This window comes from Emiliania huxleyi, assembly GCF_000372725.1.
Source record: "Emiliania huxleyi CCMP1516 unplaced genomic scaffold EMIHUscaffold_406, whole genome shotgun sequence".
NCBI classification, from domain to species: domain Eukaryota; phylum Haptophyta; order Isochrysidales; family Noelaerhabdaceae; genus Emiliania; species Emiliania huxleyi.
Window position 1 is genome coordinate 32,196 of NW_005198927.1, and position 10,645 is coordinate 42,840.

Sequence of the window (10,645 nt, forward strand, 5' to 3'; positions counted from 1 at the left end):
CAAAATGGCGGAGACGCCGGGCGGCAACCAGACGCCGGGCAAGGCGTCCAAGAAGCTCAAGGACTCCAAGTTCGGCGAGACGATCGTCGAGGAGGTGCGCTCCCGCTACACGGCCGCCCTCTCTCACCTTTTCCTGACCCCGCGTTGAGCGAGCGGGCGCGAGGGCCGGGCGAGGCGGCGGGCGAGTCGGCGGTGCGGTGGGCGGCGGGCGGCTGGCGTCGCGGGTGCGCGTGGGGGAGGTGGCGCGGGTGGCAGGCGCAGGCGCGGGTGGGGGTTGGGCGAGGGGCGGAGCCGGGAGCGGCTCGCGGGTTGGCCGCAGTGGACCGCAGTCAGTCCGTCGCAGCGGACCGCAGCAGTCCGTCGCAGCGGACCGCATCAGTCCGCACCGCCGAAAGTGGCCATGCAAGCAAGAATTTCAACCGTCTGGCAGGCTGAAACCGTAGTTTTCTTTGCCCGGCAATTTCTTTTTTACGCGGTGAAAGGGGCGCTTAAAAAGCCAACCGCCCTGGCCGCAAGCAACAGCACGCGCCCACGCGACCCACCAATGTCGACCATCGAAGGGCTTGATCCGAGGGCCGCCGTCGCCGACATGACCAACGCTTTCAACGACTGTGCGCCCTCCCCAGCGCCTGCGCCGCTCATCTGCCCGCCGCACCGCGGAGGCCTGCCTCCTCAGCCACGGCTGGACCCCTCGACGCGCAGATGTCTGCGACACGGGCGATGCGCTCAAAGCTGCGCTCAAGAAGCTCCCCGAGCTGGCCGAGAATCACCAGGACATTGAGCAGGCTTGGCCCAGACCGCCTCGGTGGCGCAGCGCGGCTACTTGACCCCTCCCCCTCCCCTCCCGTCCAGGGCGTCGACCGCTGGCTGCTCAAGGTGCAGCGGGCAGCGGACGTGAGCTTCGATCGCTTCGAGGCCAGCGCGCTCGAGCAGAGCTTTCACGTCCCCGACGGCCTGATGGCGGTGGCGCCGCCGCCCGCCGCCTGCCGAAGCATGCCTCGAGCCTGATCCGAGGCTCGTGCGCGCAGGCGTCGTCCGGCGGGGCGGCCGGCGCGGACGAGGAGGAGGCGGAGGCGGCGCAGCTGTGGGAGCAGCTTCAGCAGCGCGTCGCCGCCAAGCGCGAGCTGCGGCGCAAGATTGCGGCGCTGCGGAGATTAGAGCTCGCGTGGGAGTCGCAGCGGCCAAGCTTCGAGCAGCTGTCGGGGCTGTCGAGGGCGGAGGGCGCGCGCCTCCCCCGCCGCGCCCCGCCGCGCCTCCCCGCCGCGCCTCCCCGCATCATCGCCAGCGGCCCTCCTCGCACACCCGCTGCCACAGCGCCCACGCCCACCCCACCCCGCAACCTCGCCCCCCGCCCCCCGCCCCCCGCCGCTGCGCAAGGCGTGCACGCGGTGATGGACAAGGCTGCGCGGCTCAAGCGGGTTCTGGGCGGGCTGGGCGGCGCGCGCGACGGCGGCGCCCTCATGGCCAAGGGCGGGTGCGGCGGCGGCGCTCCCCGCCACCACGAGGCTATCCGCACAGTCTCGCTTTCGGACTTGCGGCAGCTGTCGACCGCACTCTGCTCCTAGCCTTTGGACCAGCCGCCTTGTGTCGGGGCGTGTGTCCGCAGCTTGGGGTCGAAGCGCGCGGTCGGACCCAGTGGCGCGCCACTGCGGAGGGGCAGCTCGGCGGCGCCGCCTCGGTCCCCGGCCGTGATGGGGGGGCAGCCGTAGCCTCCTCGCCGGTCGGAGAAGGGAGGCGGGGCGGGCTGCGGGGGACCCGCGGGGGGCAAAGAGGGCCCAAGCACATGTGCATGCACATGTGCATGTGCATGTGCATGCAGTGCGGATGCTGGGGCCTGGGCGTCTGGGGGGGGGGCACTCTCACTCGGGCGTCGGGGGGTCTCTCCGCGCGCGGTAGAGCTAGTAAGAGGGGGGCGGGGGAGGTAGAGCTAGAGGCCGCGGATACCGGGTATCCCGGATGTGCCGGCCGGAACGCCCTTGGGGAGATAAGTAACCGACAACTCGCAGAGTCCGCAGTGTGTGTCGTGATGTACTGGATGTACAGCGTTGCATGTGACTAAATACGTACCCTGGTACCCACAGGGTACGGTGCAGGGTCCACATTGGTCATTGCACAAGTTCAAGTACCACGACAAGCCGCACAGCTCGACCGGCGTGCCGCGCGGCCGCGCGGGCCGCGGTGCAGTCCCTCTTGAGTCTCTCTCTGCAATCACTCGGAAATCACGAGCCAGCGCAGTCACACACCGCCCCAACGCTTTAGGCAAGCCGCCGGACCGGAGACTCGAGATATGTGTGGGTTCTAGTGAGTCCCCTCGGCGCCGGTAGCTTGACGTAGGCGGTGGTGGCTTTGGAGGGAGAGCACCGCAGCAATTGTAGGGGGCGCGCGCAGCCACAGGTACCCACGCGGGACGAGCTTGCACGCCGCGAAAATGCCATCGACGCAGAAGGCGGCCGCGAGGCCAGCGGAGAGCGCATCGAGGGAGAGTGGCGATGGGCAGGAGGCGCAAGGCCAGGCGAGAAGCGACGGAATGACTCCCCAAGTCAGTCTCGCGGAGGTTGCTGCCATCGAGCTGGAGAGGAAGCCACTGAGCGCGAAGCCCCAGTGCGGCGCGCCCACAAAACTGAGGATGACGCAGCCGTACGTGACCTGTATCTCTGTGGCGTTCAGCGAGGGTCTGCCCAGCGCTCTCCGAAGCGGAGCGAGCCACTGCTCATGCTCGAGCCGCTGCTGCCCTGGGCGACTAAGCACAGCAAATGGAATAATTCCACCCGCGGTGAGAACGCCGGCGACGAGGCGGGTCATGACGTGGCTCGGTGGAAAGGGAGCTGAACTGGCCGGAGAGACAAGCTACCCGGTGGCGACCGAAAGTGCCGGGCGACCGTGCTGCTTTCTTTTCGCCTTGACCATGAGTAAAGGGTCGATTCCGCATGGTACGGGACCCCTCCGATCGTCTCGGCCCAGAGCGGTGGTTGAGGCCGATTGCCTCAACTGTCAACCACGTGGTTGACAGAGGCCTCAACCCTCAACCAAGGGGTTGACAGACCCCTTCAACCCCTCAACCACGCGGAATGGCTGTCCACACACACACCCGCGCAAAGGTCTGAACACATTCTCTGTGAACCATTCATGTCGTCTTCTTTAGACGCCTGGATGCTGCATTTGACGCACCGTGAATGGGAGGTGTGATGCAAAGCCCGGAGGAGGAGCGCTGACAGACAGCCATCGAAGGCCCCCGCGCGGGGGGGACCCCCGGCCGACGTCATGGTCGTCCGCGGACGCGGCCCTCCGTCTCCGGAGACATTACCGAACTCAAAACTGCTTACCAAAGGCAGATACGAGCTCAGCTCAGTGAGATCTAGCAGCACATACCCCTGTGAGGGAGGGTGTAGAGGATGTAGAGTGTAGAGCGCTGTAGAGCTGTAGAGATGTAGAGCGCTGTAGAGCTCTGTAGAGCTGTAGAGCTCTACATCCGCCGCGGGACGAGGCGCCTGCGTTGTAGAGCGATGTAGAGGCGCTCTACAACGTGAAATCTCTACAACAAACTCTACATCATAAGCGGCGAACGAGGCACGGTCGCTCTCCGACATGAGGCGCGTTGCACTTGCCAGTGCTGCCCTGGCCTTCTGTCTACCCGCCCAATGGGTGGCAGGTGCCTCTGCTGCTATGGCATGCCTCGCGGCTGCGACTGGCCGGCGCCTCGGCGCGTCAGCTCGGCTCGGCGTAGCGATAGTGGCCAGCACAACTCGCCTGGACTCAACGCTCAGCCAGGAGCTCCCGCACGCGCTGGCGCGAGTCATGGCGCATGCAACGCGTCTGAATGCTCGCCTCGCCTCGCGCAAATGCGACCGTCCTCGCAGCCGACAGTCCACCGCCTGCTAAAGAAGCACAGCGACGAATGCGGCACCGGCGACACATGGCAGGCTGGTCATGACGCAGTTATAGGGTGTTGTGTGCCGTCAGAGGGACTCTCTGTGTGTCAGGGATAGTCAGGGCTGTCCATCAGAGCTTCACTAAGCTCGGAGACACCCCATTAGCGCGGCTCGACCTCTTTGAGTCACTGCCTTCCCGGCGGTTTGGCTGTAGAGCCTCTACAACAAACTCTACAACAAAATCGCGCTCTACATCGCTCTACAACGCAGGCGCCTCGTCCCGCGGCGGATGTAGAGCTCTACAGCTCTACAGCGCTCCAGAGCGCTCTACATCTCTACAGCTCTACAGCGCTCTACACTCTACATCCTTTACACCCTCCCTCAGCACATACCCTCAGTATCCAGAATAGTAAAGTCTGAAAAAGTCGGTCCGACCGCACACTAATGTGCGCGCAGGGCGGTCTGGCTGTCTGCAGAGCTTCCGTCCCCGGGCCCTGAGAAATGTCGGAGGCATGCGAGTCGGCCCATGTTCGCGCGATTTTGATGGCGTTGCCCTTATTGCACGTGAAACAGACCGCGCCGGCCACGCACCCTTGTTCCCGGAGGCCAACTCGAACAGGTTTGAGCAATGGTCGCCTTCCATGCTCTCGATCCGTGCTCGACACGTCCGCCCGCCATCAAGTTGTACGTTGAGTGGCAAAATGCAGCAGGAACTTAGTTGCCTCGAAGGCCGCCTGCTCGAAGGCCGCCCTGCTCTCGGCATTGTGTTGTTGACTGAGAGCACTGTCTGATCCAACCAGAAAGAGCCGTCGAAGAGCTGTCGAGCTACATGAGACCCAAGTCGTCGTGATGTACCAGGAAACGAAACTAGCGCCAAAATTGAGATCTCAGGATTGACATTATTCCTCCTCGCGCCTGCTTTCGCTGCTTGAGGCTCGCCAAACAGATCCTGCGTCTATGGCCGTGTGCAACGTCAAGTCGGTAACCGCGACAAGACCATCGCGCCAACCGCGACTCTGTTGCTTTTATGCGGCAGCATTCACCGTGACTCTTGCCGTGGATGGTTAGTGACCGCAATACTACGCCGTGAGCTGAGCTTCACCAGCCGTTTCTCTTCCTTCCCTTGCCTTCTCTTGCCGTCCGTTCTCTGTGCGCATTCCTGCATGCGGCATCACAGCACAAGCGTCTTCTGCCGGGCGCGCATCTGAACTCGTACCTGGTAGGCCATCGCTTTGCTGAAAGATCAGGCGCCTGAATGGCGACAGTGAGCGTCTCCTACTTATGGATTGCGCTCGAGGTACGAGGAGCGCAAGAGCGCGCCGCAGGCGACGCGACCGACCCCACCCCCCTTCCCCGACCCCGCCCTGAACGCCCCCGGCAGCGAAGCCCGCAGCGCACCGCGCGCGGCACCACCACCACCGTGCACCGACTCTACCTCCGACCCCAGGGCCTAGGCGGCCCGCCATGAAATCTAGCCGTTTGTGCTGGCGTCCGGGTCCCAGCGGGTTTTCACACAACAAGTACACACAGTCGCTCATAGCTCACGGGACGTTTCAGGCCGGTTTCATCGGCCGCCGCCAGAATGGAGGTCACAGCAGCCTACGCCGAGAAGCATGGCGTGTTCCAGCTCTTCGAAGGCCTGCTTCAGAGTCTTATTGTGACAAAGCCCGACGATCCCATTGCGCACCTCATCGACCTTGTCAGCGCCCCGCCGAAGGACACCGCACAGGCCTCGAAAGCCCCAAAGGGGATACCTCGTTTGCTCCTGCTCGGAGGCCCGGCTTCGGGCGCGGAGGAGGTGGCGGCGGCCGCCGCACGGCGGTACGGGACCGTCCACGTCTCCGCCTCGCTACTGCTGCAGGCGGCAGCCAGCCGTGGGACAGCCGCCAGCCGAGCGCTGCTCCCCTACATGGCGGCCAATGTGTCGGAGGTCCCCAGCGAGTGCCTCGGACCGCTAGTCGTGGATCGCCTCCGAAGCGACGACGTGCGCCGGCGGGGCTTTCTCTTGACCGGCTTTCCCAACAACGAGGCACAGTGCGAGTTTCTCGAGCGGGCAGGCATCTGGGTGAGATCTACGTTGCTGCTCGACATTGATGAGGCGGCGGCGGCGCACGCGCTGATCGCCTCACGGGTTGACCCAGTGACAGGGACAGAGTACCACCCTGACCAAGTGGCGTGGCCAACAGACCCTGCTGTGCTGGAGCGCCTCGTGCAGCACCCGAGCCGAGCCGAGGCGCAGGTGTTGGCAAGCCTGCAGTCATGGCGGGCAAGCAAGGCGCAACTGCTTGCTGCTTTTCCGGACCACATCATCGTGGATGCATCGCGGCCGTCCCTAGCTCTTGAGGAAAGGCTCGGTGCGATTCTGCTCGGGAAGGGCGTGGGCCCTTGAGCTGCCGAGAGCTCAGTGGGCGCTTGCCACACATCGGTCATCGCGCACTCCTCGGTCCTCTCGCGAACGCGATATCCAAGTTCGCCGAACCGGCTCCAAGCGCCACACACTGGACTACCACACGGACACGCGTGAGACAAGTGAAAAACTCTTTGGAGCTCTGTCCTCTGGTCGTGAGATGATATGTAACGGGCTGAGGTAAAGGGTTCGACCGGGGGGAAAATTTTTGTGGGGGCCCCCCCCCCTTGTGGCCCCCGGTGTGTTCTGCACCCCCCGGGGGGGCCCGGGTGTGTTTTTTGGAAAAAACCCCTTTGGGAAAAAAAAAAAAACCCTTTGTTGGGGGGTTTTTTTGGGGGGGGGGGGGGTGGCCCCCCCCCACGGTATTTTTTCCTTTAAACCGGGGGATTAGGTGGGGGGGGCCCCAAATTTTTTGGGTCCCCCCCCGGCCCACATAAGCCAGGGGGGGCCCCCCCCCCCCCCCCCCCAGAAGAAGCGTTTTGTTGTTGGGGGGGTGGGGACCCCCCCCCCCCCCCGCAGCAGCGCTCTGCTGCTGGGGGGGTCAGACCCCCCCCCCCCTAGCAGCAGAGCTCTGCCTGTGGGGGGTGCTGGCTCTCTGTGCAGACCTGCAGACAGCTGTATTGCAATAAGTAATCCCTGCTCTAGCGGAAATTTTCTGTATATCGTGAATGATCGCCGAGTATCGCCTAATATCGCGCAATATCGCGCAATATCGCGCAATATCGCGCACTATCGCGCACCCTCGCCCCGGCGGCGGTGACGGTGACGGGCGAGCATTTCTTTGTTTTCCGGCGCATGCTGCGGTCGCGCTTCCCGCCGCCCGCACCCGCACCTTTCTCGCACTTTCGGCGCCCAGGACTGCCATCGGCGCCGCGCGTGAAGGGCTCGCGTGTGACCGCGAGCATCGCACAACATCGCCATTTATCGCATTTTATCGCCGCCAAATATCGCGCGGTATCGCGGTTGCGATATTGTGAAAAATTTTCGCTAGGGCAGGGCTATGCGGGAGCTATGGCGGGACCGCTATCGACTACGGGAGGACGACCCCGGCTAGTCGCCGGGTCGGACCCGCCGGGTGTCCGTTTTTTTACGCGTAGATACTACTCGTACATCATTCGTGACCCGCCCACAGTTTGGCTCCCGCCTCGAGCGGCGGTGCGAGGCCGATGACACCCTCGCCTTCGACCCTGAGGAGCCACTGCAGCGTCGTGCGGAGGCCACCAAACGGGTAGATGTGGATTGCCTCTGCGCCGTGCCGCTGCCCCCTCAAGCGCTGCCACACTGCCACGCGCTCGAGGAGCTCCGACGGCTCCGTCGCCGGCGGTGGAGGACGGACCCCGCACTGCAACGCCATCCGCTGCAGCAGCTGCGCCTTGGCGGGCCCGACCAGCCCGAGGCTGACCGGCGCCTCCTCCTCGGCGGCCCGCAGTGCGTCCACAAAGCCTGTGGCACGCTCGGCGTCAAAGCAGATCTGCGTGACGATCCGGGGCTGCTGCCCGGCGCGGCGGAGGGCGGCCGTCTTGCCTTTAAGGTGCACAATCCCTTCGCCCGTGCTCACGGTGGCACCGATCCCCTCTGGATGTCCGCACAGCCCAACCGTCTCAACGCCACGTCGGGCGAGCGCGCCGCTCTCGAGCAGGTCGAGCGTCGTCGCGAACGGGCCGCCCGAGGGGCGGGGCGAGGCCGGATTCCCATGCGCGGCGGTGTCGTGCGCGCCTTCGTCGCCTCGCACCACGAGCACCTGCAAGGCGAGAGCGGCGGCTAACGCGCACACAGACAGGCTGAGGGCAGCGCTTGCCATGCGCCTCGGAGAGCTGGTTGGAGCAGGCCTCCTGCCACGAGTCGAGCCTGCGGAGCAGCTCGGCCTCGCTTGGCACGCGCGACGCCGCGATGTGTGGAACAGGCTCGACGTGCGGCGCCGAGGCGTGCAAGTGAGCGAGAGCAGCGCCCATCGCCGCTGGTGCATCGCCCGGGAGGCTAGGTAGGTACACGCGCGTCCCTCGAGGCACGAGCGCGAGCAGGCTCGTCGTCAGACTGCTCGTCCCGCTGCCCAGCAGCTTGGTCGGCAGCACCTCGAGGGAGAGGCGCATAGGTCTGTACAAACGTGTGCGCTAAGCGCAGACGCGGCGCGAGAACAAATAACCCACTTGGCGGCGAGGGGGGGCAGCCGCCGCAACAGACGAGCGCACCCCGAGCCGGGGATGCACCTAGGGGTCGTCCAGTTTGGGTTCGCCTTTCACGGGTGGTAGGGGATCACTATGAACCCTGGGGAGATTGCGCTCTCGGGCGTGTCACGCTAAGTTTGGATAAGCGTGTCACGCTAAGTTTGGATAAGCGTGTCACGCTAAGCTCTAAAATAGATAGCATGTTCTTAATGGCCCCACTTCCACATTGGACGCACAACCACCGAGCGCAAATCACTCTGAGTGACACATTTCTTGTTGGCTTCTAAAAATCTCTCTCAACCACCTTGGCGCAATGCGCGTCACCTCGGATTGGCTGCTGGCACTCTCGAGGCTATGCCTACACAGCCTCGCGCGCATGGGCAGTCAAGAGGGACCACGCACCTTCTCAGGACAGCGCCGGCGCCTCTCTCTTGGACCGGCAAACTTGGTGGTCTCGTGTCACCAATGTGGGACCAGTGCGGCATCGCGCCATCGACAGCTCTGAACTGCGCCTCACCACTGACCGGGAAGGCCGCCAAGTGGGCCAGCACAGGTCGCACATTGTGGCAGCAGTCAGCAGTGCATGGCTGATAGCTAGAGCAGCAGCGTCAGGGTCGCAGGGTCGGATCGTGTCAAGCCTCTCGCCCGGCCGGCCGCGTGCAGACGTCGGCCTGTCTGCTGTCTGGAGTGATCTGTCGGCGGTCAGTACGACCGATCAGGTCGGAGTTTTCTGATGGTTGGAGGGTCTATCTGTATGTACTCCTCGAGATCTCTCCAAATCTGCCCTCTGATCAACCGTGATCATTCGGGAAGTCGGTGCTCATAGAGACTGACTCATAGAGCCGGAGCCCCGTTTCCGCACTGCGGCGCGGCGCACGGTGCCTCCGGGGGGCCCCGCGCCGGCCCAGAGAACGCGACCCCTTCTCTGCACACACCACAGGCACTCGGGAGCAATAAGACATGGGCTCTACGGCTACACATCCCGAACCACCCTCTCCAGCTGCAGCTCGATACATTCAACACTCTCCAAAGTCTCAACGACCTCGCCTCAATCAACCTCGACTTCCCCCTCAAGAAGTACACGTAGACGTACGTTCGCTACCGCACGACCAACCTGTACTCGCCGGTGCGCCTCTGTCGGGGGCGGCGACGCCACTCCACTCTCAGAGGTGCGTCTGCCCGTCCGTCTGTGAGCACTCCGGCCCGAGGTAGAAGCGCTCCTCAGTGGGCGGCGTCCAGCCGTCGTAGGTGATTCGGATGACCGTGTGCAGCGGCATCGACAGCTTGGGCGCCTGCGCCCGCGTCCGGCCGGTCAGGTAGCAGTAAAGCAGCCGCAGCACGGCCTGGTGCGAGACGATGACCAGCGGCTCGTGGTACGACTCGAGCTCGTGCACGAGCGGGTCGAGCCGCGCGAGGATGTCGAGGTACGACTCGCCGCGCGGGTAGCGGAAGCCGATCTTGTCGGTGGCGCGCATCTTCGCCTCGGACGGGAAGCTGTGCTGGATCTCCTCGTACGTCATCCCCTCGCACTCGCCCGCGAAGATCTCGTCGAGGTTGCGGTACACGCGCGGCGCCATCTGCTGCCACACGCGGTCGCGGTCGCCGCCGCCGCCGCGGTCCGAGTCCAAGTCGATCCCTCCGAGCGCGACGCCGCCGACGACGCCGGAGAGGCCGCCCGAGCGCAGCCGCTCTCGGAGCCCGTTCGCGCGCGGCGGGGTCCCGCGCAAGCCGCTGCTGCGGCCGGCGCTGCAGCGGGTCGGCGAGTCGCCTGTTGAGAGCAGACGGTGTGAGAGACGCAACTCACAGCTGCCGCGGGTCGGCGAGGGCGGCGCCGTTGGCGAGGGCATCGTCGGCGTCGGGTTCGGGCGGCACGGACGGAGTGCCGAGGTCCTCCTCGCTGATGATCGGGTGTGGGATGTGCTGGGCGGTGAGGATGGTGCGCTGGAGCGAGGAGGTCCACAGGCGCGTCTTTGTGAGCGAGTCGAGGCCGGCAGCCTGCTGGTAGCACACGTACGGCATCACCCACGCGCCGAGCCGGCGCGCGTACTCCTCGCCGGCGGGCGAGAGGGGCGAGTTGCCGCCGATCTTGCCGAGCTGATTGTACGTGGACTGGCCGTGGCGCGTCAGGTAGATGACGTGCGGCGACGGGTGAACGACGGTGAGGATCTGGACGATCCTCATCCGCAGGAACCCGTGCATGTTAT

At 64.9% G+C, this 10,645-nt stretch overlaps 5 protein-coding genes across 5 annotated transcripts in view; 2 read left to right on the forward strand and 3 right to left on the reverse strand.

Moving 5' to 3' along the window:
• The first annotated feature begins 483 nt into the window (after window positions 1-483).
• On the forward strand, window positions 484-2,098 carry EMIHUDRAFT_445204 (hypothetical protein). The gene is made up of 5 exons (XM_005769933.1): window positions 484-611; window positions 703-785; window positions 853-963; window positions 1,029-1,221; window positions 1,378-2,098. Exons 1-5 carry the CDS (start codon window positions 545-547, stop codon window positions 1,563-1,565), a joined length of 642 nt encoding a protein of 213 aa, XP_005769990.1. The 5' UTR covers window positions 484-544; the 3' UTR covers window positions 1,566-2,098.
• Window positions 2,099-2,255: 157 nt separating this feature from the next.
• On the reverse strand, window positions 2,256-2,802 carry EMIHUDRAFT_244009 (hypothetical protein; the record flags this gene model as incomplete). The annotated part of the gene is made up of 2 exons (XM_005769934.1): window positions 2,256-2,279; window positions 2,362-2,802. 2 exons carry the CDS (start codon window positions 2,800-2,802, stop codon window positions 2,256-2,258), a joined length of 465 nt encoding a protein of 154 aa, XP_005769991.1.
• A 2,649-nt stretch (window positions 2,803-5,451) lies between these two features.
• Window positions 5,452-6,258, forward strand: EMIHUDRAFT_244011 (hypothetical protein; the record flags this gene model as incomplete). Its single annotated transcript, XM_005769935.1, has 1 exon — window positions 5,452-6,258. The coding sequence occupies one exon, from the start codon at window positions 5,452-5,454 to the stop codon at window positions 6,256-6,258; it is 807 nt and encodes a 268-aa protein (XP_005769992.1).
• Window positions 6,259-7,387: 1,129 nt separating this feature from the next.
• On the reverse strand, window positions 7,388-8,366 carry EMIHUDRAFT_118532 (hypothetical protein; the record flags this gene model as incomplete). The annotated part of the gene is made up of 2 exons (XM_005769936.1): window positions 7,388-8,017; window positions 8,049-8,366. 2 exons carry the CDS (start codon window positions 8,364-8,366, stop codon window positions 7,388-7,390), a joined length of 948 nt encoding a protein of 315 aa, XP_005769993.1.
• An 814-nt stretch (window positions 8,367-9,180) lies between these two features.
• The window catches only part of EMIHUDRAFT_414247 (hypothetical protein), a 3,179-nt gene continuing 1,714 nt past the window's right edge, over window positions 9,181-10,645 (reverse strand). Inside the window, exons 5-6 of the mRNA XM_005769937.1 lie at window positions 10,274-10,645; window positions 9,181-10,209 (exon numbers count right to left, since the gene is read on the reverse strand). Of these exons, the coding sequence (XP_005769994.1) occupies window positions 9,605-10,209; window positions 10,274-10,645 (977 nt within the window). The 3' untranslated portion in view covers window positions 9,181-9,604. The remainder of the gene's footprint in view (window positions 10,210-10,273) is intronic.

Coding starts and splice junctions, on each gene's coding strand:
- EMIHUDRAFT_445204 (XM_005769933.1), top strand. CDS start 545: ATGTCGACCATCGAAGGGCTTGATCCGAGGGCCGCCGTCGCCGACATG. Junction 612..702: donor GACCAACGCTTTCAACGACT/GTGCGCCCTCCC, acceptor CTCGACGCGCAG/ATGTCTGCGACACGGGCGAT. Junction 964..1,028: donor TCCCCGACGGCCTGATGGCG/GTGGCGCCGCCG, acceptor TCGTGCGCGCAG/GCGTCGTCCGGCGGGGCGGC.